The 22,034-nt window shown below is 63.2% G+C and overlaps 7 protein-coding genes across 12 annotated transcripts in view; 1 reads left to right on the top strand and 6 right to left on the bottom strand.

The window, feature by feature from the left end:
* Positions 1–608: 608 nt before the first annotated feature.
* BUD13 (BUD13 homolog) lies at positions 609–6,334 on the bottom strand. 2 transcript variants are annotated; one of them, XM_065696953.1, is made up of 11 exons: positions 6,117–6,334; positions 5,886–5,979; positions 5,347–5,431; positions 5,189–5,246; positions 3,778–4,670; positions 3,024–3,331; positions 2,836–2,944; positions 2,535–2,673; positions 2,090–2,274; positions 1,662–1,743; positions 609–1,370 (listed from the first exon to the last, which is right to left on the bottom strand). In XM_065696953.1, the coding sequence occupies exons 1-11, from the start codon at positions 6,245–6,247 to the stop codon at positions 1,277–1,279; spliced, it is 2,178 nt and encodes a 725-aa protein (XP_065553025.1). In that variant the 5' UTR covers positions 6,248–6,334; the 3' UTR covers positions 609–1,276. The 2 variants fall into 2 exon arrangements, with proteins under 2 accessions (XP_065553025.1, XP_065553026.1); XM_065696954.1 differs by lacking the exons at positions 5,886–5,979; positions 6,117–6,334 and adding an exon at positions 5,607–5,868.
* Positions 6,335–6,412: 78 nt separating this feature from the next.
* ZPR1 (ZPR1 zinc finger) lies at positions 6,413–10,142 on the bottom strand. Its single transcript, XM_065696956.1, has 14 exons — positions 9,939–10,142; positions 9,665–9,826; positions 9,328–9,418; positions 9,125–9,195; positions 8,878–8,964; positions 8,679–8,801; positions 8,524–8,577; positions 8,363–8,429; positions 8,054–8,124; positions 7,554–7,643; positions 7,361–7,471; positions 7,198–7,284; positions 6,978–7,043; positions 6,413–6,704 (listed from the first exon to the last, which is right to left on the bottom strand). Exons 1-14 carry the CDS (start codon positions 10,059–10,061, stop codon positions 6,570–6,572), a joined length of 1,338 nt encoding a protein of 445 aa, XP_065553028.1. The 5' UTR covers positions 10,062–10,142; the 3' UTR covers positions 6,413–6,569.
* On the bottom strand, positions 10,110–12,106 carry APOA5 (apolipoprotein A5). The gene is made up of 5 exons (XM_065696955.1): positions 11,995–12,106; positions 11,683–11,884; positions 11,443–11,497; positions 11,231–11,342; positions 10,110–11,097 (listed from the first exon to the last, which is right to left on the bottom strand). Exons 1-5 carry the CDS (start codon positions 12,021–12,023, stop codon positions 10,143–10,145), a joined length of 1,353 nt encoding a protein of 450 aa, XP_065553027.1. The 5' UTR covers positions 12,024–12,106; the 3' UTR covers positions 10,110–10,142.
* A 675-nt stretch (positions 12,107–12,781) lies between these two features.
* On the bottom strand, positions 12,782–14,345 carry APOA4 (apolipoprotein A4). The gene is made up of 4 exons (XM_065697205.1): positions 14,273–14,345; positions 14,117–14,183; positions 13,871–13,997; positions 12,782–13,777 (listed from the first exon to the last, which is right to left on the bottom strand). The coding sequence occupies exons 2-4, from the start codon at positions 14,163–14,165 to the stop codon at positions 12,850–12,852; spliced, it is 1,104 nt and encodes a 367-aa protein (XP_065553277.1). The 5' UTR covers positions 14,166–14,183; positions 14,273–14,345; the 3' UTR covers positions 12,782–12,849.
* Positions 14,346–15,140: 795 nt separating this feature from the next.
* Positions 15,141–16,031, top strand: APOC3 (apolipoprotein C3). The gene is made up of 4 exons (XM_065697207.1): positions 15,141–15,390; positions 15,489–15,548; positions 15,647–15,773; positions 15,853–16,031. Exons 1-4 carry the CDS (start codon positions 15,156–15,158, stop codon positions 15,947–15,949), a joined length of 519 nt encoding a protein of 172 aa, XP_065553279.1. The 5' UTR covers positions 15,141–15,155; the 3' UTR covers positions 15,950–16,031.
* A 239-nt stretch (positions 16,032–16,270) lies between these two features.
* Positions 16,271–17,764, bottom strand: APOA1 (apolipoprotein A1). The gene is made up of 4 exons (XM_065697206.1): positions 17,662–17,764; positions 17,454–17,509; positions 17,106–17,259; positions 16,271–17,026 (listed from the first exon to the last, which is right to left on the bottom strand). Exons 2-4 carry the CDS (start codon positions 17,494–17,496, stop codon positions 16,429–16,431), a joined length of 795 nt encoding a protein of 264 aa, XP_065553278.1. The 5' UTR covers positions 17,497–17,509; positions 17,662–17,764; the 3' UTR covers positions 16,271–16,428.
* A 742-nt stretch (positions 17,765–18,506) lies between these two features.
* The window catches only part of SIK3 (SIK family kinase 3), a 56,337-nt gene continuing 52,809 nt past the window's right edge, over positions 18,507–22,034 (bottom strand). For 4 of the 5 annotated variants that reach the window (XM_065697201.1, XM_065697203.1, XM_065697202.1 and 1 more), the window contains 4 exons: positions 21,339–21,502; positions 20,663–20,795; positions 20,316–20,483; positions 18,507–19,998 (listed from right to left, as the gene is read on the bottom strand). In XM_065697201.1, the coding sequence (XP_065553273.1) occupies positions 20,326–20,483; positions 20,663–20,795; positions 21,339–21,502 (455 nt within the window). In that variant the 3' untranslated portion in view covers positions 18,507–19,998; positions 20,316–20,325. The remainder of the gene's footprint in view (positions 19,999–20,315; positions 20,484–20,662; positions 20,796–21,338; positions 21,503–22,034) is intronic. The other variant, XR_010616463.1, reaches the window with a different exon arrangement.

Here is a 22,034-nt window from a genome sequence, read left to right as displayed (position 1 = left end):
ATAATAATTACTGCGCTCGGTGCCTGCCGTGACGGTGAATGACAGAGCTCCAAATTCAATTAAGATTCTCATATGCAGTTTTTGTGCTTAAAGCTAATCACAGTGGCTGCTCGGTGCCAGGACCAGGGCTGCTGCCCTCCACAAGCACCAATAAAGGGATCCACTTCCTGTGGCAGTTGCTGCATCTCCATCACCCCTCTCATCCCAGAGCATCCCACACCATTTCCCAACAGCTCTGCTGCCAACAGTGATCGGATGCATTTTTCACTTCTGCATCGCCCAAGCTCTCCCATGCTCTTACTGCGCAGAGGAAGAGCTTAAGAAGAAAGTACCTGGTAAGAAACAAGAGACCTGCTCTACAAGAGCAGCACACTCACATCCAAGCAGGGCAAGCAGGAAGGCACAAGCCCTACCCAGGGAATCCCCTCTCCCACTAAGGTGAATTCAGGAAGTCCACAGTATTGTTTTACACCTCAGAAGCAGTGCCGCTTGGGGTGCCCTGTTTGGCTGGTGCCCTGCAGCACTGCAGTCACACACAGCCCTTGCACCAGCAAGCTGACCGTCACTGACTCCCCTCGTCTCTCCTTGTGGAAGAACCACCACCAAAATCAAGTACCAAAAAAGCAAGCTGTTATTTCCGAGTGCACACACAGGTCTAGGACTGCTAGAAAGGGAACACAGTGAATAAAAACCAGGGAACGAAGCCCCAAGACCCTCCAGCTCCAGGGAAGACTCGTCAGGGGAAGCACTTCAACACCCTCTGCATGTCTGCTTCCACAGGAAACTGCCCCCCCACCTTTAGGGTGCTGGAAGAGACTGGAGAGGACCAGCTCTGCAGCAACCACGTGTTCCAAATGCCTCCAGCATGAAGAACAACCTGAGATTTAGGACACCTGAAGACTTGTGAACCGCCCTCAGAGGACAAAGCATTTGGCATCAAACAAATAGAAAACAAATCAGTTTCTACAGTCTGTTAGAAGACAAACAAATGGCCCAGAAACCAGTGTCTCATGGGGAGCACCAGCGAGAGGAGCTGCTCCTGCACGCAGCAGCCCCTGCACCTCCACCACTGCGCTGCCCCAAGTCCTCGCCCCTCAGGCTGATGGGGAAACCCTCTTTCGGCAGCTCTCCTCCATTCAGCCTCTCCTCTCAGAACAGGATCCAGTGGGATGCTGAGCACCGAGGACAGGGCTTGGTCCAGGCGGAGTGAGCTGCTCCTCACAGCTCTGGCCAGGCAGCAGCCAGGAGTGCTGCTGTGCGCGGTCCTTCACCTGCCCTACATGTCCTCAACGCTCCACTTGTAGGCGAGCTCCTGAACCGCCTTCTTGTTGGCTATCCTGGCAAAGCGCTGCTGCTCGAAGCCGTTGGACCTGCAAACACCACCAAGAACACCATGGGCTGCTGGGCAGGAGCTTCTCTGAAGCAAAAAAAACTTTGAGACATCCTGAGCTGTCTACTGCTCTTACTGTGGCTCAGTCTCCACCCTGATCTGCAGTAGCATCTCTGAAGCTCTTCACACCTTAGCTGATAGTACCAGCCCTTACTATTGGCAACACCCTCATCAACTGGTAGCTGTGAACCTTTACACCATGAACCGTTTGAGGCAAAGCCCATCCACGTTCACCGTTACTCTAACACAGCACTAACATCAGGACACGTACCTGTCCACGCCGTCCCAGCGGTGCCCTGGCCATATGTTAAATCTGTTGAGTGGAGGTGCTGGTCCATTGTACCGGGGCTTTTCTAGAACACACAGAGCAATAGAGCCATTTACTCAGTGCTACCACGGTCACATCATCATCACCTCAGAGGTACATCAAGCACTGTGTGTACAGCCAGCTACAGCTCACAGAGGGAACTCCCAAAGACACAATCAAATCAGACTCTCCCGATTTTTAAGCCACCAGATCCTGCTCTCCAAGCTAACAAATAGTAGTGACCATTACTGGTAACAAGCCGGTAGCAACAAACATTGCTGCTACACTCACTCCATAGAAATAGGTCTGGAGGACCAAGCTGCATTTAAACAGCAGCAGCATTTCTATGCTGCCAGGGCCTTAAAGCAGATTGGTGTAACTCAGAATCAAACCTTTCTTCTCTTTGTTCTCTTTGGCCTTCCTTTTTTTGATGAACTCAGCCATGGGGTCCCCCTCCCTCTCCTGCTCTCTCAGCATTCGATCCAGATCCTGGTCATCAATGTAACGGGCCAGCGGCTTCTGCATCTCTTTTATGGCATCTTCCACATTCTGCTGCTGCTGCCTCCCCTGCGCCAGCCTGGGAACAAACACAGAACCAAGCCATCACTCACTGGGAGTTGCTCTATTTGCAGGACCCATCACAGCCCTGAACTTCCACCGTGTATGCAGCATTCCCAATGCACATCCAGCCAGAGGGAATAACTGAGGGGGTTCCAGGGCATGTGGAACACATGGTCGCCCAGTCCCAGACCCAGACTCAGAACACAGTGACACACCACTGCTGGAACTGAGACCAAAGAGCCCTGAGATGGTGCTGGGGGCTGTGCAGACCCTTACCCCTTTCCCCATCTGGCATACTGCTCATCCCTCTCGGACTTGGCTTCAGCTTTCTGCTGCTGCTCCAGCCGCTCCTGCGCCAGGTCCCTCCTGCGGCCTGACTTGTCTCGGAAGACGGTCTCAGTGTGTCGGGATTCCTCTGCATGGGAGAGATGCCTCAAGTCACACATTTGGGAACATTTCCATGAATAACTGCCCCTCACTTCGGTATTTTAGCCCCTGGACTCATTCCAGGCTCTGAAAGACTGAGAGCAGGAAGCAGAAAGTGAGCTGGTGCTCGTGCAGTGTTTTACACCCCTACCTTCCAAGTGCTTGGTACTCCTCTCATGCTTCCTGAGCTCCTGCTGTTCCCTCCGCAGCACATCAGCTGACACCAGGCCAGCTTTGACCCCTGAAAGCATGGTGTTTGCCTGTAAATCAAACAGAAGTCACAGTTAGTGCTGGCTGAAGCTGTCCAGGATCCAGAGGTGCAACAAGGGGAACATCTACCTTCTTGGGAGATCCCTTGGCATCACGGTGGCGAGGCGGAGAGAGGTCCTGGGGGCTCCTGGAGCGGTGCTGCTCCTTCCCGGCTGGCAGAGCGCGTCGGGGAGGGGACAGATCCGAGTCTGAGGACTGGCTGTGGTTGCGTTTGAGAGGTCCACGCTTCGGAGAACCGCTGTGTACACGGCCCAGCCTGCGCTCTGCATCAGGGACGTTCCGGCTGCCTCTCCGTGGGGATGGGGAGCTGGAGTCGTGCCTCAGGCCCCTCTGAGGTGAGGGCACCTGCCTGGGCTGTGTCGTGGCTGGAGAAGCACCTGCAGTAAAGACACACACTACCTGAAAACCCCAGAGGTAGGCAGAGTCAGTCTCACGAAAGGACTAAAAATGGAGGTACATGATGTCAACTCCTAGGAAAAATCAGACCTCAAGAGATGACAAGCTATAGGGCAAAGACACGTATGTGACAAGAGCCTGGGAATTCTCTGAATCCTTCTAAACATGTACTACCTGGAGACAGGGTTTAAACTCCAGTCTCTTTCTGGACATGCCTAAGCCTTAGCCAGTTAACTCTCGTTAATTCTAGTCTGGCTAATGAAAACACAGAACTAGCTGTACCAACAGAAATTACCATCTATCCACCACCATTCCATGCCTGCAGACTGCCAATTCCACACCACTCATCCCTCAGGAGCACACAGATCCCAGAGCAGGCAGACAGCAAAGCACAGGACAGACAGGACAAACTCCTGCACACACTTACCTTTTGTTCTGCTCTGCTTTCTCAGGCTGGGTGACCCTGTCCTCTTCCTCCGGGGCAGTGAGGAATCCGAGTCAGAGCTGTACCTCTGCTTCCGTGGAGGGGACAGGTCTGGGGTGGCCTGGCGCTTCTGGCGCGATGAGGACTTGTCAGAGACACTGTGCCGGGGCTGAGGCTGCTCCCCTGGGGCCCTTCCTGACTGTGCCTTGTCTGTGGGCTTGCAGCTCCTCTTCCCTGCTGCTGAACTGCCCCTCTTTGGGGACATGTCTGGGGAGTCGTGGCGCTGCCGCCGGGGAGGGGACAGGTCAGGGGAGTCGTGGCGCTTCCTCCTTGGTGGCGAGAGGTCAGGGGAGTCGTGGCGCTTCCTCCTTGGTGGCGAGAGGTCAGGGGAGTCGTGGCGCTTCCTTCTTGGTGGCGAGAGATCAGGGGAGTCCTGGCGCTTCCTTCTTGGTGGTGATTGATCAGGAGAGTAGTGGCGCTTCCTTCTTGGTGGTGAGAGGTCAGGGGAGTCCTGGCGTTTCCTTCGTGGTGGTGAGAGGTCAGGGGAGTCGTGGCGCTGTTGCCTGGGAGGCAGGAGGCTGCAGGAGTTGTTCCTCTCCTGCCTAGGAGGGGACAGGTCAGGGGAGTCATGGCGCTTCCTCCTAGGTGGGGAGAGGTCTGGGGAGCCGCTGTGCTTCCTCCTCGGTGGTGACAGCTCGGGGGAGTCGTGGCGCTTCTTTCTGGGTGGGGATGGGTCCGGGGAGTCGTGGCGCTGGCGCCCGGGGGGCAGGAGGCTGCTGCAGTTGCTCCTGTCCTGCCCGGCAGGGGCCGGATCCGGGCCCACAGGCGCAACGTCAGGGGAGTCGTGCCGCAGCCCCCTTGGTGGGGAGCCCTCCGGCGAGTCGTGGCGCTGCCGCCTGCGAGGGGAGGCAAAGGTGGGAACCAGAGTGAGAGCTGTGTTTGGTTGCTGCCTCCAAGCTGGAAATGAAACCCAAGTGGGATCTGTAAAGCCAGCAGTACGGATCAAGGGTGAAAACAAGAGAGCCTGGATGCTGTGCAGCCACAAAACACAGAACGAGTTGGGGAATGGTTTGGGTTGGAAGGGACCTTAAAGCTCACCCAGTTCCAACCCCCTGCCATACTCAAGGACACTTCCCACTAGAGCAAGTTGCTCCAAGCCCCATCCAACATCCCACAGGTGCTTTCTGAAGAGGCATCACCCAGACCCCTGACACTGCCCCTGTGGGAGAGCAGGTCCACCTATCACACCGAAACCCAGAGCGCTGCCTGCCAGTCCCCCAGCACAGGAAAGGGAAGCCCTGCCCCTGCCGCTTCTCACACTTCACAGCAAGGCTCTTAGAAACTGCAGTAAAAGAGAGGCACCACCAGAAAACAAGAGTTCACCCACAGAAGGATTCTCAGCTGAAGCCTGTACCTGGGGGCAGATTTGGCAGCGACTGAAACATCCGAACTCTGCGAGTCTTCATTCTGGTCTAAAGGAAAACAACCAGAAAGACACCGTCACCAGGGAGCTGCACAGCCCACGCTCTCGTCAGCATTCCAAGGACACAGATATCTTTGGCCTGGTCTCACCTCCGAGGAGTTTCCATTTAGCATTTGTTCGGAATTCCTCCATGAGCTTCACCTCATCCGGACGCTCGTCAATAAACTCGGCCACCTGAACACAGAAGAGCAGCTCTGGAGGCGGAGGAAGAACGGATCTCCACCCCCTGGCACAAAGAGCTAACCATAACGGCACTGAGAACCGCTGTGTGACCATCGTTTCACTCCCCAGAGCCTCTGCCCTCGAGGAACCCCCTTGCTGCCAGCATTCCCAGCGATGGCACGGGTACCTTCTGCCCTGCCTCCAGAGCTGCTTTAGAGCCCCGAGAACCACTCTATGGGCGCGCCACATCCTTCGGGCACGTGTGAGGCTGGATACAAGTAAAGAACGGGCTACTCCTGCCTGCAGGGCGCTTCACCCCTTGCGCTTAGCGCAGGGAGACTCGTCCCTCCCTGCCGCAGACGCTCCCAAAGGAGGAGGCGATGAGAAGGGCTCCGAAGGCAGACACGGGCCGGGCCGCACCAGGAGCCCGGAGTCAGGGCCGCCGCCGTCAGCCCCTCCCGCTCACCACAGGCATGTCCCCTTCGTCCTCCTCCTCCTCCTCCTTCTCGCGGCCCGCAGCGATGCTGCTCCAGCTCACGTCGTCATCCACGATCCGCATCCTGCGGGCGGCAAAGGGGCCCCCGTCCGCCGTCAGCGAGGCGGGACCCGGGGGAGCGCCCGGGCCGCGGCCCGCCTCGGGCACTGCGGGAAGGCCGCGGCTGGCTCGGGCCGCGCCGCCCCTCGCCCCGCAACTCACCCGCCTCTGCCGGCGGCGCCCGGCGGCTTCTTCCTGCGGCGGCGGCGGGGCTGGGCGGGCGCGGCGGCGGCGGCCGGGCCGCTCAGGTACCGCCGCAGGTACTCGGCCTTCGACAGCCCCTGCGCCGCCATCTTGCCGCGAGCCGGAAGTGAGGGCAGCGCGCCGGCACGCGCCGCCGGACGGGGCGTGGCCTGAGGGGAGGTGGGCGTGGGCTTAGTGGTTTGCGGGCGGGGCTTGGGGGTGGTGGGCGGGGCTAGGGGGCGGTGGGCGGGGCCATCACGCTCGGACACGGCGCCTCCTTCAACACGCGGCTTTATTTGGGGGCCCCCAGGACCCCACCGGGGCCATGAGCCCACATCCAGCAGCGACCCCGGGCCGGGATGAGCCGTGTCCCAGGCAGGGAGAGGGGCTCCGGCCCGGAAAGTCCCGTTCCATGGAGGTTTAGGGGCCCGGCTACCGGGCCGAGGCTCCCTCTGACTCGTAGCCCTCCGTCTTCATGTCGTTGAGGCCCAGGTCTTCGTTCTGCTCAAAGCTCCGCTCGTAGCGCTCCACTCGGAGCTCCGGGTCCTCCTCCGGCGCATACACGTTCTACGGGGGGAGATGGGGGCTCCTTACAGGCTCTGACCCCTCAGCAGCACCCAGACAGGGGCTTCAGGTGAGAGTCACCCCCCAAGGGGTTCATGATCTGAGCCAGACCACATTCCCAGCCCGATTCCAGGGAACAGGCACCATTCCCATCTTCCTTCCCTCAAAGCCACCAGCAGTTCCCTTTCCCTGCTCACTGCCAGATCCCAAAAGGGAAATAAAGGAATTCCACCCGAACTGCTTACAACATGTCAAGGAGCCCATCTCCCACTGTACCTGAAGGTAGCTGTTGCCTGCAGGGTCATCCAGGATGAGGTGAGCCTTCGCCTTTCCCTCTATGATCTGTGGAAAGACAGCACACCCAGGCATTAGTGCTCTTAACCCTCCGCTCCTGGCACCAGGACATTCCCAGCACACCCCAGGCATTCCTGGCTTTGCCCTCAGTTAAACGACCGCAGTGGTTGGGTAAAGCATGGAAATCCAGGAGCGCGCTCACCTCCTGCAGCTTCCCAATGAACTCCTGCAGCTTCCCGGTCCTGCTGGGTGTAGAGCTGTCCCCCAGGGTGAAGGGGTTCCTCTCCACCTGGAACAGCAGGAACCCTCAGTGCAGTGTGAGACCCCAGCCCCGCAGAGGGGCTGAGCCCCCCAGCACCACTCACCAGGTCCCGGATGTCCTTCAGCAGCCCCTCCAGCGTGGTGAACTTCCCCCCCAGCGCTCCCATGCCCAGCTCGAACTCCAGCTCCGGGATCTCCACACTGCACGTCTCTGACTGCAGAGGAAGAAGGCGCTGAGCCCTGTGGGGCCACTGAGCCCCAGCTCCAGGGCAGCGCAGGCATCCAGAGGCACCGCACCTTGAGGATGTCCCTTGTCATGTCAGAGGGGTCTGTGATCCGCAGGGTTATCCTGGTGCCCTGCGGCTCGATGGCTCCTCCAGACTTCACCTACGAGCACCCACAGTCAGCTTCACAGAGCGTTATATTTAAAGCACACCCCAATGCTTGAAGAGGGTTTACCCAGCAGCTCAGAGGCCACTCCAAGCCCAGGGCCAGTGCCTTAACCCAGGAGGGCCTGAGCAAGCATGGACACGGCCAAACAGAGCTCTCCAGGACCCAGCTCTCCCCTTGGCTTGCTCAGGAAGGCAGCTCAGACCCAACCTGGCCATGCTGCACACGCAGCCTGCACACAGCTCGTGCGTGCTCTACCCCTGCCCAGAAACAGCTCTGCCAGCCCCAGCACAATGCTCCTCACCCATGAATTGAGCCTGGAGGGCAGGGACCCTGGAAACTCCTACCCACGGAAGGTGAGAAGCCCGCTGCCCCCCAGCACACAGGGCAGGGGTTTGCCAGCTCACCTCATTCGTCCTGTGCCCACAGGAGTCACAGTTTGTGGCCATGATGATCACCTCCTTGAAGTGCGGGATCTCTGGAGCAGACAGTCAAGGAAAACCCAAGGAAAGGGAAGTCTCAGAGATCCCAAGAGCCTCAGTCCTTCCCGAGGCATTGCAGGAGCTCATGGGCAAGTCCTGAGCAGCACCAAGACACACGGGCACCCTGACAGGCTCCTTATGCAGGAGGAAGGGCACACGTGGGACTCTCCCCAGTGCTGCCTCCATGCAGAGCCCCACGGGGGGCAATGATCCGCGCCCCCACTCCAAGGATACGCACTAACTTCATATTCGTGTTGGCTGGAGCGTTGCACTCGGGGCAGTTGGTGTTGAACTGCAGGACCTGGGGCGCAGGAGCAGACAGGAGCATCAGAAAGGCCCATCCAGGCCAAAGGCACCACCCCCCCCCCGGCATGGGCACCACTGCAGTCACCCACCTCATTCCTCAGGTCCTCGGCAGCATCATCTGGCTTCTCATCCACCTCCTCTCCCTGCAGCAGGGGACAGGAGCAGCCTTAACTCCTGTTCCTTAACCCAGGGCCTCCCAGAGGACAAAGGGGGTGATGGCACGGCTTGAGCAGCTCCCCGTTACCTCCAGCCCCAGCATGGCAGCCTGCTGGGGACTCCTCCTGTAGTGAGTGACCACCAGCGCATCGTCCTTCTGCGGTGCACGAGGGTTCTCCACAAAGCTGTTCCCTGAAGGGTCATCGATGATCTGTGGGACAACAAAGCTTTAGGAACCCATCCCGTGCTTCCCCCGGGGGGAAAGGGGCTGCACCCCAGGTACTCACAAAGGTGAAGGGGGAATGCACTTCTTTCAGCTGCTTTAGCTTCCCAATGAACTCATCAATTTTAGCGGCCACCTCTTGGTCCGTCGCCTGCAAAGGAGGAGAGGTTTGAGGCCAGTGCTGGGGCAGCCAGAGCTGAAGACACCAGCACAAACCAGAGCACCCAGAACACTCCTCTACCAGCAGCGTGCACTGCAGAAGATGAGCACAACGAGCACGGCCGAGGAGCATCCCCCCTTCCACCACGTACCCTGCGCACAGGCTGGTCCTGCTCCAGGCCGGCCACAGCTCTGTCAATGAGCCCTTCAATGGTGGTAAGGACTTGCGAAGGGAAGAGAACAGAAACGAGGCGCTGTTAAACACACCACAGAGTGCCACACATAGGCCCCACCAGGCTTACGTGACCCAATGGACCCAGGGCAGGTCCTTCCCCGCGCGGCCCCCCCTACCCACCTCCCTTCTGGGAGAAAGCAGGGATCTCAAAGTCGAGCTCTGGAATCCGAGCCGTGGCACAGTCGGTCTTCACCACCTCCCTGTTCATGTCCTGCACACGACAACAGTTGAGGAGCAGCGTCAGCATCCTGACAGCGCCAGGGCTGCGGGGCTGCACCGGGGTACCCAGCGCCCCAGGCTTCAGCAGCCTCGATTCACCCAGGACCACAGGGGGAACGTGCCCGTTTGGGGACGCAAACGCTCGCTGCCCAACAGCCAGCGCTAGCGCTCGGACGGCGCAGGGGGCACGCTTTATTGGTGCGCCGGGAGCGGGGCTGCGCGGGGCCGCGGCGCTGACCTGCCGGGAGGTGACGGCGAGCGCGTAGCGCACGCCCTGCTCCTGGATGCGCCCCGCGGACTGGATCTCGGTGTCGGACCAGGCGCAGCTCCCGCAGGTGAAGGAGCTCACGATGACCTCTCTGAAGAACGGGATCCTGGTGAGCAGCAGCCGCGTCACCCCCTGCGGCACGACCGGGCTGGTGGGACCGCGGGCCCGGGGCCTGCGGGCCCCGCCAGCACCCACCCCCTGCCGCCGGCCCCCGCAGCCCGCCCCTGCCGCCCGCCCCGCTCACGCCGCGGAAGCAGTTCATGCACAGCGACTCGATCTCCGCCGGCCGCTGCTCCGCGTCCTCGGCGCTCAGCGGCCGGAACAGGGACCCCGCGCCCGCCGCCGCCACCGCGCCCTGCGCCGACATGCTGCCCCGCCGTCACGTGGGGCGGCGCGCGGTCACGTGAGGAAGGGGCACGGTCCAACATGGCGGCGCCTTTATTGGTGCTTATGGTGCCCCGGTCCCGTTGCCCTCCCCGGTCCCGGTCCCGCTCCCGGCCTCGCCGCCGCCCCGCTCCCCCAGGCTGCGGGACAAGTCCCTCCATAGCGCATCGAGGCGGGCGTGCAGGTCCTCCACGGGCGGCGGGTCCCCCTCCGGGTCCTCCGGCACCCGCGCTGACAGCTTCAGGCGCATCTCCTCCGTCTCCTGGTCCAGGGCGCGGGTGAAGTCCTGGATCTGGACGTACGTGTCCCGCCGGAACTCGTCCAGCCGGCGCTGCACCTCCCGCGCCAGCGCCTCGCGGTAGCGCTCGGGGCTGGGCGGCCGCTCCCGCACGCTGCCGGGGTAAAGGCTCAGCTTGGCCTTGAGCTGCTCCAGGTTCCTCTGGATCTTGTGGTGCAGGTCCCTGGCGCTGTGGGTCAGCTTGGAGGACAGCTCCTGGATGTACTGGTTGAGCTGCTCCGGGCTGGCCTGGCTGTGCGGGACCACGTTGCGGTGCAGCTCCTCCACGTTGCGGTGGATCTCGGTCACCAGCCTGTCCGCGTACGGGTGGAAGATGCCCTTCACCTGCTCGGTGTGCTGCGCGATCTTGTCGCTGTAATGAGCCAGGAAGCGCTGCACCTCGTCCGCTCCCCCCAGGAGCTGAGCCGTCACCTCCCGGCTCGGCATCAGGTGGCGCCGCAGCTCCCGGGCCTTCAGGGACACTTGGTCCAGCAGCTCCTCCGTGAAGGGCTGCAGCCGGTAGCGGAGCTCTTCCAGGTGCCTGCCCACCTTGTGGTGCACCTCGTCCACGTACGGAGACAGCTTCACCCGCAGGCTCTCCAGCTCCTTCCGGATGAGCTTTCTCAGGCTCTCCGAGTCCTGCGACAGCCGCGGCTGCAGCCCCCGGTTCAGGGGCGCCAGCTTCTCCAGGAAGTGCCCCATGTAGCTCACCCCATCCTGGGCGAAGCTGCCCTTCGGGTTCCTGCATGAGAGCAGCCGCCGTGAGCCCCCCTCGCTGCGCCCTGACACACGCACAATAAAGCTGTTGACCGCCTCCAGGAGCGTTTGTGTCCCCAGCGTGCGGGGGGCTTGCAGGGGTTACCCGGTGTACTCACGCCATGCCCCTGCCCGGCTTGCTGCCCTGGCCATGCTCGGGGCTGTCCTTGTCGCTCGTCAGCTGGCTCAGGTACTCCCAGAAGCTGCTCCTTGCTGGCTCGGCCGGTGCCACTGCGGGCAGGGGGGCAGTGTTAGCGTGGCAGCACCCAGCCTCCGCCCCATCCCATCGCCCCCGGTCATCCCTGAGCAAGCTCCTCCGCTCTGCACCTACCTGGGATGGTGGCCAGGAGGGTGAGGAGCAGCGCAGCCTCCGGAGGCATGGTGTGCTGCGGGAGGAAGGAGAGAGGAGCACATCAGCGCGGGGCTCCCCGAGCCCTGGCGGGTCAGTGCTCCCCATGCTTCGTGCCCCGTTCACTCTGCCCCACAGGGACCTCGCCCCCCGGGTCCCCCACAGCGCCGCCAGCACAGGAGGGCACCGGCACAAGTGACACGGGCAGGAGGTGCCCCTCACCCGGCTCCCGGTGCCTCCCGTGTCCCTGCGGCGCCGCCGGCCCGCGGCTCCCTTTATACACGTGCAGGGGAAGGTCTTTTGGACCTCACTCGGGTAAACACAACGTGGAGGCTGCGGCCGTGCCTGAGGGCTCACGTGGGGGTCACCTGAGCGCCGTGCTCCGGCCTCATCCTGCCCCTGCCCTGCGCAGCCTGGGGCAGAGCTGCAGCACCATAGGGGACACCTATGGCGGCCGGTCTAATGGAGCCCACGGCACTGCGATGGGGCAGGAGGCTCTGCGAGAGGGAAGGGTGAAACGAGCGCGGTGCCCACCATGGGGCTGCCTGTTTGCCATCGAGCATCCCTGCTTCCCGCTGGGATACCAAACCCGCCCCGTTTTGGTGTGGTGCCCTTCTTGTCGCCTTTCCCACAGGAAAAAACCAGCCACGTTTTCAGCCCGGGTCGGAGCCCCGTGCGGGGAGCCGGCTGCTGACACCAGGCTTTTAAACCAGGAGAGCGCTGCAATGTTTGCAGCGAAGCAGCCCAGCAAACAGGGGCAGGTTTTCCCCCTGGGTCAGGGTGCAGGGCTGGGGCACGGGGCGAAGTCCAGCGCGGTGCTGGGGGGAAGCTCCGAGCAGTCACCGGTGCTCTTTGGCACCAAAGTCCACCCTGATCCCTCCCTGTGTGGACACACGGGGTCACCCCGAGCAGCCCTGGGAGCGCTCCCATCCCAGGGCTCTGCTGCTCCCTACCATCTGCATACGGCCCCAGTCCCTGCAGGCTGTGGGGATGCTGTGTCCATCACCCACCCGGTGCAGCCTGCCTGGCCCAGGACCCCATAGCAGCAGCAGGCCCCACGGCAGCGTGGTGCGTGTCTGTATGTGGGATGCTGCCTGTTGCTGGGGCACCCCTGAGCTGTGAGGTCCCTGTCACTGACCCCTTTCTGGTTGATGGTGGCTGCATCCACCCCCATCCCCGTGCTGTGATGAGATCCCCACCCGCCGGGACCCACTCTGCTCCCTTCCCGGCTGCCCTGGGCCGCAGACTGGGGGAGATGCTGTCCCCTGGAGCAGCTGCCCTGGGTTGCCCATCCCGGGCCGGTACACGACACGCAGCAGGCTGTGCATCACACACACGGGTTTATTCGTGCCGCGAGGAGCCGGCCCCGCACCGGGCGCCGTCAGGGGCTCAGTCCGCCGCGGGCTGCGCGGTGCCGAGGAAGGCGGCCACCTTGTCCCGCACCTCCTTCTCCAGCAGCTCCATGTGGTCCTCGACGCCGGCAGCGCCCGACTCCAGCTTGCCCCGCATGGCCTCCAGGCGCTGCACCAGCCGCTGCCCCAGCGCCTCCCCGACGGGGGCTGCCCGCTGCCGGAACGCCTCCAGCGTCTGCCCCACGCGCTCATCCAGCTCCTGCGCCAGCGGTGCCAGGCGCTCCCGCAGCCCCTGCGCATCGCCGCCCGCCGCCCGCTGCAGCTCCTGCGCCAGCGGCGAGAGCTGGGCCCGCAGCTCCTCCGAGCTGGCCTCCAGGCGTGCGCGCAGCTCCTCGGCCGCGCGCTCCATCTGCGCCGTCAGCGCCTCGAGCTGGTGGTTGAGCCCATCCTGCACCTCCTGCGCGTAGGGGCTGAGCCCCCGCCGCAGCTCCGCCACGCTCCTGCCCGCCTGCGCCTTCAGCTCCTCGGCCAGGGGCGCCAGGCGCTCCTTGAGGCTCTCCACGCCGCCATCGATTTGCCGCTGCAGCCGCTCCGCGTAGGGGCTGAGCGAGGCCTGGATGTCCTCAGTGCTGCCCTGCAGCCGGGCCCGCAGCTCGGCCGCCAAGGGCTCCAGCGCCCGCCGCAGGTCCCCGGCGCCGCGGTCCACCTGCGAGCGCAGCTCCTCGGCGTAGGGGCTCATCCTGGCCTGGAGCTGGCGGATGTTGGTGCCGATCTGCTGGTGCACCTCGTCGGCGTAGGGCGCCAGCTTGGCCTGCAGCTCGGCCAGCTCCCGGCGGATCTGCTCCTTGAGGCGCTGCGAGTCCTGCGCCAGCCGCGCCTGCAGCTCCGTGGCGAACGGCACCAGGCGCCGCTGCAGGTCCTCGGCGTAGGAGTTCACGCTCTGCAGGTTGCTCTCCAGCAGGGTGCTGGGGACAAGCGGGTGTCAGAGCCCCCCATGTGTGCCCATAGACCCCTGCCCGGCCCCCCCGGCATCCCCCCTGCCCCGCAGCCCTGCTCACTTGAGCTGCTTGGTGATCTCGGCTTGCTGCAGCTGGTCCACCGTGTCCTTGGCGTTGCTGCCCAGCTCCGTGAAGTACTTCCAGAGCACGCTGGCCACCTGGTCCGGGTTGACATCAGCCCGGGCTCCTGCATCCAGAGGCTGGGATCAGCGCTGGCACAACCCCATTCCCATGGGGCAGAGCATCCCTATCCGTGCCCCAGGGCAGGACAGCATCCCGGCATCCCAAACCCGCACACTGCCTCACCTGACACCACCAGGAGCACCAGGACGAGGGTGGCCGCCTTGGGAGACATCCTGAGTGCTGGGGATGCCTGGGGGAACACAGAGCAGGGATGAAGGGAGCCCCATGGCGGCAGCCCCACTGCAGGCAGTGCAAGCACCGCTGTGCCCAGGCACTCACCTGCACTGCCAGCACTGCGGTCCTGCGGTGCTGTGCTGCTGCGCCGGGGAGCACCGGCCCTATTTATGCAGCCTGAGCGCCCTCGGTGGCTTCCACGCAGGGCTGGGACACAGCCTCGGGCTTGGACTTTAGCAAGGTCACGACGTGGAGGCGCCTGACGTGTGCACAGCCCTGACATCAGCCCCGACATCAGCCCCAGCCCCGACATCAGCCCCAGCCCTGACATCAGCCCCAGCCCTGACATCAGCCCCAGCCCTGATAGCCCCCAGTGGGGTGCCAGGGACAAGGGCAGTGAGGGATGGGGTACATGCACATGGGCACCCCAGGGTGGGGACCCAGGACAGCCCCCAGCTCCATAGGACGCAGTGATGGACCCACTGGTGCCGGCTGTGTGGTACCCGGGATGCGCAATGGGACAGGGCGCGGGCTGGGGGGATGCTGTGGTGGATGCATGGAGGCACACGAGCAGACAGCATCACTCCCTTTGAGCACAGGCTCCTGGAGGAATCCCATAAGGAATGGCAGGACCCAGGACGCTGCGGATGCAGCTGTGCCCTTGACCAGCCTGGGACCCGTGTCCCTGGCCATGGGCATGGGGCTCTGCGGTGCCCCCGCTCCGTGCCGCCGCCGGTGCTGATGTGTCAGGGCTGGGGCGAAGGGCAGGGCTGGGGGGGGCAGGGATCAGCCGGGAGCGGTGGTGCCAAGGTCCAAAGGGCCCCAGGGGTGCCCCAGGGCTGGAGCAGCCCCACGGGGCTGGGGCCGCTGGATGTCACCCTCGTGCCGTGCCCACAGCACCAGGGCTGTGCACACACATGAACCCGATGTGCACACGCATGCACACACATGCACACACATGCACACACATGCACACACATGCACACACATGCACACACGTGCACACACATGCACACACCAGCAGGCACATGCAGAGCCTCGTGCCTTGCTCCCTAGGGAATTTCGCAGCTCCCGGCCGGAGGCAGCCCCTCCGTTACAGACCTGGCACCGCTCGGTCCCCGCACCGCGGCCCCTTCCCGGCCAGCCCCTGACCTTTGCACAAGCCCCAGTGCGAGGGTATAAAGTGGGCCCCGGGGCTGCCCCAGCCCCAGAGCCCGGCTCAGGTGAGTGGGGAAGCCCGGGTGAGGGTCGCGGTGGGAAGGGGACAGGGTTGGGACCCCCGTGGGGCGGCCCCATGCCGTGTGCTCTGCTCTCTCCGCAGCCATGAGGGCGTCCCTGCTGCTCCTGCTCGCCTGCACGGCCGTCCTGGCAGCACAAGCAAGTAAGGGGGCTGTGGCCGGGCTCAGGGTGTGTAGATGCTCGTGTATATAGTGCCTATAGGCAGCCTATAGCCACATCCCATCATACTTGTGCTTGCAGGGGCCGATGAGCCCGGGGAGCCCGAGGCGCTGGTGCGGAAGGTGCAGGAGTTCGCGCAGAAAGCATCGGCCATAGCCAAGAGCGCCCTGAGCAGGGTGCAGGAGTCGGAGGTGGCTCAGCAGGCCAGGTACCGCCGTGCCCCCCGCGCCGCCCCGCAGCCGTGGGGCCGGCGAGAGCCGGCGCTCACCCCGTCCGTGTCCCTGCAGGCGGTGGCTCTCGGACAACGCGGAGCTGGCGAAGCAGCGGCTGGCGCGGTTCAAGGAGCAGCTGGTGCAGCTCTGGAAGGGGACATCGGCCGCGTAGCACTGGGGGGGGCGGACGGGATGGGGCCCCCCCGGTCCCCTCCCGCTGTCACGGTGCTGGCAATAAAGCAGAGCTGAAACGAGCGGCTGTGGAGGTGTCGTTGGGGCTGAGGAGGGGTGGGATGGATGCGCGGCTCCCCCCTGCTGCGGACGAGTACCCGGGTACGGGGCGGGGGGGGTTGACCCGGCTCCTGGCTCTGAGCGGGGCACCTCAGCGGCAGGGAGAACCCAGGGCACCCACAATGCAGCTCCCGGTCCCCCCCATTCCCTCCCTGCCCGAGCCCCCCTCCAGCATCCACTGCAAAGACTGAGCGGGCTCCAATAACTTAAGTCACGTTTATTTGACAAAAGGAAGCGAAGCTGAGACCGACACCGGTTCAGGGAGCGGGGGAGGCAGCGGGAGGGCAAAGGGGGGTCCCAGGGCTCCCACCCCGGGCAGGGCAGGGCAGGGAGCAGGCAGGGTCAGTCCTGGCCGGCGGCTCAGGCTATGGCCTTCTGGAGGTCATCCAGGACGGTGATGAGGCGAGTCTTGAGGTTCTCGGCGTAGGGGGTGAGGCGCTCCTTGAAGTCCTGCAGCAGCGGCGTCACCTTCTCGCGCAGGCTGCCCAGCTGCTCCACCACCTTGGCCTGGTACTCGGCGGCCTGGGGGATGCCCTTCTCCCGGATCTCCTCCAGCTTCTGGCTCAGCTTCTGCCGCAGCTCCTCGCTGTAGGGAGCCAGGTTCTTGCGCAGCTCCTCCACGTGCCCGCGCAGGCGGTCCCGCGCCTCCTCGGCCACCGGGGTCAGCTTCTCCTGCATCAGCTCCACCTTCTGCTTGGTGAGCTCCTTCAGCTCCTGCGCCACGGGCGCCAGGCGCTGCCGGTACTGCTCCAGCTCCTCCGTCCACTTGGCAGAGAACTGGTCCAGGAAGGGACGGATCTTCTCCTTCACCTCCTCCAGGTCCTTGGTCAGCTCCTGGCGCAGAGCCTCCGTGTCCTTCAGCCACATCTCGCGCACCTCCTTGTAGTAGGGGGCCATGTCCTCCCGCAGCTTGGCGGCGGCTGCGCCCAGCGTGTCCAGGTTATCGGCCAGCTTCAGGCTATGGGGAGCGGGGGGAGAGGTCACACACGGCACCCGGGGAGCCCGCATCACCCCCCGCCGGTCCGGACCCCACTTACTCCAGCTGCTTGCCCACGGCCGAGGACTCGAACTGGGAGATGGCATCCTTGCCGCTGGCCTTCACGGTCTCCAGGTACACCTCCACCATGTCCTTGAGGCGCTCCAGGGGCGCCTGGGGCTCGTCATGCTGCCAGAAGGCGCGGGCCTGGGTGCCTGCGGGGGGAGCACGGTGCGATCAGGACCCGCTGCGCGGAGGGACGGCTCCAGCCCCGCCCGGCTCGGAGGGAGCCGGGAGCCACTCGGCTGCAGCCAAGGGCTTCCAGCGTCAGGCTCCGCTGCCCCATCCCGCTGCGCCCCGCAGGGACTGGAGCTGCTGCGCGCCCAGCCGCAGCCCGGTGCGGACCTACCCGTCAGGCAGAGCAGGGCGAGGGCCACCACCACAGCTCTCATCTTGGCGCTGAACCTGGGGGCAGAGCAACAGAGTCGGGTTCAGGGCCCCCCGCCCCGGCAGGACCGAGCCCCCCCCCCCGGCACCGCGGCATCCCCGCTGCGCCGCCGCATCCGGCGGCACCCGGAGCCCGTGGCTCCGCGCTCGGGAGCAGCCGCGGCCCTCACCGGCTCCGTCCCGCTGCCGCCCGTCCCGTCTGCGCCGCGCTGCCCCACGGCCGCTATTTATGCCGGAGGGGCCGTTCCCGGGGGAGATAAGCGGCGGAGCAGCCCAAGAAACCGCTCCCCGCGCGGCCCATGTGGCGCGGAGAGTTCAAGGATCGCGCCGAGGAGCGCGCTTGGCAGCGCCGCGAGCAAACAGGAGCTCCGCGGCCCGGCCAAGGAGCTGTTTACGCTCCCGCTGACCCAGATTCCTGCCCGGCCGCGGCCGGGGCCTCCCGGCAGCCCGCGGGGGTTGGCCCCGGGCCCGGGGACAAGGTCTGCGCCCGCGGGGGCTTGGCCGCTCGTCCCCAGCCCCTGGTGGGAGCCAGGCGCCCCCGGCCCCGGGGGTGCCCGCAGGCATCCACATGAACTGAGCCTGGCCGAGGGGGCCAAGGGGCGCAGCGGCAGAGCAGGCTGGGGGGCGCCGGCGGAAGCGCCGGGCTGGCTCACGGGGCACGGCACCCCCCTTCCCTCCATGGCATCAGCTCCGTTCTCCCCTCGCCTCCGTCCTCGTGTGCTCCCCCCGCAGCTGCCCCGCTCCTGGATGTGCTCGGCACCGCGGGTTTGATCTGCAGCACCGCATTCCCTGCACAGGGAAGGATGCAGGCAGCGCAGGCTCCATGCTGCGGCCCGAGGGATAGAGCAGGGCAGGAAAGGGAGGAACACGGTGATCCCGGCTTGCAGCAGGTAGAAGGGGCTGTGCAGGGGGGCCGAGGGCCCTGCACACAGTGCCAGTGGCAAGGAGGGGGCTGCTGCACCTTGAGCTTTCACCCACGCGGCCGCATTGAGCAACCAGAGAGGAGACGAGGGCAGATCATCATCATGGTTTTATTTGTCATGATCCCACTGTCCAACTAAGTGACGAGTTGCAAGTGACCCACAGAAGAAATGGACCGAAGAGTTACTGAAACTTGGGTTTGGTTTAGTCCAACAGAAACGAGGGAGGGAGGAAGGCAAAAAAATACTTCCGACATTTCCGAAACCCAGAAAGAAGAGCAAAGGGCATTAATATACATTCAACACATACTGCGCGGGTTGGGTGCTACAATACAAAGCCGTGGCAGGGCGGGTGATGCTGCGCGATGGCACGTGGAGCGGGGCCCTGCAGGAGCGGGGCAGCCGAGGGGCTCCCCCCCCCCCCCAGCACCATGTAAACAGAGGAAACCAAACCAAAGGTAGGAGCAGGAGGCGTTGGGCGCTTCCCCGCGCCCCGCGAGCGCTCCTGGCCGGGGGGGCCGGGCCGAGGCATGGTGAGGATGTGAGGGCAGCGACGCCGCTGTGCCGGGCTGGGCCCGCGCTTCCTTCTGTGCAGAGGCGGGGGGGGTTTGCTCTTATAAAAGATCCCAGAAAAGTGTCATTAAGGAGAAGCGGAGCCGCGGATGCCCGAGGGAACGGCGCCCAGCCCGCACGGGAACGGGGGCGGCGGGACAAGGGGAGACCGACGCGCGCCTGAACTGCATCGAGGAGAACACCACCGCGGCCACTGGCACGAGCGAGGGAAAACCAGTCACAAGTACAATGTCATCGGGGGAAATAAAACACTGCGAACAAAAGGTGCAAGTCACAATCGATACAGAACAGAATCTAGGTTAAAAATTCCTCTCAAACGGAAATTCCTTTTGCCTTTTTATTAATAACAATAATAATAAAACAACATTTACCAAAAAAACAATTCCTACGTGGTCGGGAGGAGGAGCCGAGGAGACAAAGGAAAATCCGTCTTCCCTACGGAAAAGCCAGGAGAAAGAAAAACCCCAAGTGGGATGCAGGTTGGAAAAGAAAAGGCCGGGGCCGGGGGGAGGAGGAGCTGATCCTTCAGCACACGGACAGACAGACAGACGGGCGGTCGGACGGAGAGGAGGAACCGAAGCAGACCAAGATGAGACAAGAAGCGTATTGCACCAGGGGTGGCTGCTCCCGGACGGAGCCGTGGGATCTGCTGCGGGGCCGGCACCGTCCTCGTCCTCACCAGAGCACAGGGACGAAGAGCAGGAGGATGGCACGGGATGAGGCATCCGGGATCCGACCGCCTCCGCACCCGCCTGCTCCCTGGGCAGCCAAACCCCTCCAGAGCAGCCCCAGTGCTCGGGCTCCGCGGGGGGCTCTGCTGCTTCCGTGGGAGCTCCAGGCAAACATGGCAAAGGAAGTAAAGAAACCGAAGGGCGGGCAGGCTGGCGGCGCGGAGTACGAGGAGAGGGGCCATGGTATTCCAGTTAGTCAGAAATACTACGGCAATTTGGCGCAATGCTGCTAGATACTGTTGGTTTAAAATGGACCTTTTCGTTTCAAAGCTGTACAGAAAACCTGCAAGAGAGGAGAAGCAGAGGCGTTAGCAGACACCAAAGGACGGCAGCGTTGCTTCCACAGCCCCAACCCCATTCCCAACCCCAGACCACACACTACACCCTGGGAGGGAGACACAGGACCCTGACAGAGCAGCCAAGGCCTGGCAGGAGCCTGATGATGTGCAGGGGACCACAGGCATGGGAGCTTGGAGCTGCCGGTCTCTTCCCAGCCTCACACCAGCCCTGGAGCAAGGCAGCAGGGAACGGGACACATGGTAGTCCACACAATAGGGCTCTGACCCTATACTGGGCAGAGGAGGACACCTGAATACTCACTCCCTCCTGGTTACACCCCTGCCTGCTCCATCCCAAAGGGCACCTCCGGGTGCTTGTAGCTCAGTAGGACGTCTGTAATACATGTCGATGGGTAACAGGAGGTGTTTAGATGCTGGTTGCCATCACCTAGGTTGGGATGCTCTTGACCTTCCAAACTCTCCCCACATTCTGTAAGGGCAAAGAACAGCGTTGGAGTCTGCACAGGAGGTGCCCAACCCCTCCCCTGCTCCCTGCAGGCACTGCTCACTTGGAGGAGAGGTGCCCTGCACCCCAGATTGCGAGCTGGTGCCCTCAGCTCCTGGCCCAGCCCCGCCACGTCACATCCCTGCAGCTCGGCAGGTCCCTACCATCGCTGTCCCTGTCACGCAGCTGCTGGCTGGCCATCAGCGACGACTGGCTGAGGACAGCGTCCGACATCCGAGCAGAGCTTAGTGCTTTTCCTGCCATTAAACTCATTCCAGGCAAGTTATCCAACTGCACCTGCGGAGAGAGCAGCACACAAGTCAAAGGGGGATCAGGACAAAGCATCCCTCTGCTGCCCCAGCTCTCTGGGAAGCCTTCAGCAAGAGATTCGAAGTACAAGTGAAAAGCACGCACCATAAGGCATAGCTCAGGTGCAGCCACTGCCCCCTCAGCACAAGAATGGACCGGACAGGCCAAGTCCCTTCCAGACCCACACTGAACTAAGTAGGGCAGAGCCCTTCTCACGTAGAGCAGAAGGGAGCTGCTGCAGAGAACACATCCAGCTTTGGACAGGACAGCTCCCAGCAGCCCAAAACACAGGCTGCTTCACCAGAGGACATGGGGGAAAAAGAGCTGCCACACTGCAGCAGCCACCGTGGGGCAAGCCTTGAGCAGAGGAGGAGCATTCCACATGGATCTCTGCTAAAGCGTGTTCACTAACTCAAGTGTTTCATGGGGCTTTCCATTCCCAGCAGCCCCACAGAGCCGGGTGCTGCCTGTCCTACAGGACACCCTGTACGTAACCCCCACAGCAAGGAAGCTCTGCTGCTTCAAACCTACGTAGGCATCATCGCTGTTCTGGATGGTGTGATGTCTCTGCAGGGTCCTGGGCCGCGGGTGCTCGCTGGAGGCGGGTCGCACGGGGTAGCCCAGCCCGTTGTGGTCAGGCACCTGCATGGCTTGGCCAGGGGAGCTCCTGTCCATACAGTTCCCTACGATGGACTCTTCAAAGTCAGGCGAGACAGAGAAAGGCCAGGTTAGTACGAGGAACCTGCAGCGCTCCCTGCAAACTACAGCTCTGAGATGCAACGGCACCAACAGCCAGTGGTGGAAAGGGACCCCCATTGCTCTCATGCAGCGATGCAGCACCGGGGCCCCCCCAGTGGCACTTGGACAGGCTTCTCCCCCCCAGCACTGAGATCCCAAAGACCCCAATGCCATCCGCCTCCCATTGGGTCTACAAAAGCAGCCTAAAATCAGAGGGGCAGAGGCACCAGAGGACAGGAGCCAGATCCTTTCAGCCTGCTTCCCAGCCCTGCTGCCTTCCCCTCCACCTCCTTCATTGCACAATGAGGAGGGAGAAGCATCTCCCCAGCCTCCACATGGGACGTTCCAGCAGCACAGCCTTGCTGGAAGAGCTGGCCAGGATGTTCACTTTTATCAGATGACTTCTCCCTGCCCTCCCACAATCTGGCCACAGGACTACATGAGTGATCTGCCTGGCAAAGTCCATCTGCACTGCAAGCTCTCATGACC

The sequence above is a fragment of the Lathamus discolor genome, chromosome 17 (assembly GCF_037157495.1).
Source record: "Lathamus discolor isolate bLatDis1 chromosome 17, bLatDis1.hap1, whole genome shotgun sequence".
NCBI lineage: Eukaryota > Metazoa > Chordata > Aves > Psittaciformes > Psittacidae > Lathamus > Lathamus discolor.
Note: the sequence above shows the minus strand (reverse complement) of the source record. Positions and strands in the feature narration are given on the sequence as shown.

What these genes read in the sequence shown, in the direction of transcription:
- BUD13 (XM_065696953.1), bottom strand. Translation starts at nt 6,247, where the DNA reads ATGGCGGCGCAGGGGCTGTCGAAGGCCGAGTACCTGCGGCGGTACCTG. An exon ending in CCAAGGGATCTCCCAAGAAG is followed by an intron (nt 2,945 to 3,023) that starts GTAGATGTTCCC and finishes TTTGATTTACAG; the next exon opens with GCAAACACCATGCTTTCAGG. An exon ending in AGAGAACAAAGAGAAGAAAG is followed by an intron (nt 1,744 to 2,089) that starts GTTTGATTCTGA and finishes TGTGTGTTCTAG; the next exon opens with AAAAGCCCCGGTACAATGGA.
- ZPR1 (XM_065696956.1), bottom strand. Translation starts at nt 10,061, where the DNA reads ATGTCGGCGCAGGGCGCGGTGGCGGCGGCGGGCGCGGGGTCCCTGTTC. An exon ending in TCGCCGTCACCTCCCGGCAG is followed by an intron (nt 9,419 to 9,664) that starts GTCAGCGCCGCG and finishes TGTCGTGTGCAG; the next exon opens with GACATGAACAGGGAGGTGGT. An exon ending in AGGACCAGCCTGTGCGCAGG is followed by an intron (nt 8,965 to 9,124) that starts GTACGTGGTGGA and finishes CCTCCTTTGCAG; the next exon opens with GCGACGGACCAAGAGGTGGC.
- APOA5 (XM_065696955.1), bottom strand. Translation starts at nt 12,023, where the DNA reads ATGCTCGATGGCAAACAGGCAGCCCCATG. An exon ending in CCTCCTGGCCACCATCCCAG is followed by an intron (nt 11,343 to 11,442) that starts GTAGGTGCAGAG and finishes CCCTGCCCGCAG; the next exon opens with TGGCACCGGCCGAGCCAGCA. An exon ending in AAGCCGGGCAGGGGCATGGC is followed by an intron (nt 11,098 to 11,230) that starts GTGAGTACACCG and finishes GCTCTCATGCAG; the next exon opens with GAACCCGAAGGGCAGCTTCG.
- APOA4 (XM_065697205.1), bottom strand. Translation starts at nt 14,165, where the DNA reads ATGTCTCCCAAGGCGGCCACCCTCGTCCTGGTGCTCCTGGTGGTGTCA. An exon ending in GGTGCTCCTGGTGGTGTCAG is followed by an intron (nt 13,998 to 14,116) that starts GTGAGGCAGTGT and finishes CTCTGGATGCAG; the next exon opens with GAGCCCGGGCTGATGTCAAC. An exon ending in GAGATCACCAAGCAGCTCAA is followed by an intron (nt 13,778 to 13,870) that starts GTGAGCAGGGCT and finishes GCTTGTCCCCAG; the next exon opens with CACCCTGCTGGAGAGCAACC.
- APOC3 (XM_065697207.1), top strand. Translation starts at nt 15,156, where the DNA reads ATGCACACACGTGCACACACATGCACACACCAGCAGGCACATGCAGAG. An exon ending in AGCCCCAGAGCCCGGCTCAG is followed by an intron (nt 15,391 to 15,488) that starts GTGAGTGGGGAA and finishes CTCTCTCCGCAG; the next exon opens with CCATGAGGGCGTCCCTGCTG. An exon ending in GAGGTGGCTCAGCAGGCCAG is followed by an intron (nt 15,774 to 15,852) that starts GTACCGCCGTGC and finishes GTGTCCCTGCAG; the next exon opens with GCGGTGGCTCTCGGACAACG.
- APOA1 (XM_065697206.1), bottom strand. Translation starts at nt 17,496, where the DNA reads ATGAGAGCTGTGGTGGTGGCCCTCGCCCTGCTCTGCCTGACGG. An exon ending in CGCCCTGCTCTGCCTGACGG is followed by an intron (nt 17,260 to 17,453) that starts GTAGGTCCGCAC and finishes CTCCCCCCGCAG; the next exon opens with GCACCCAGGCCCGCGCCTTC. An exon ending in GCCGTGGGCAAGCAGCTGGA is followed by an intron (nt 17,027 to 17,105) that starts GTAAGTGGGGTC and finishes CGCTCCCCATAG; the next exon opens with CCTGAAGCTGGCCGATAACC.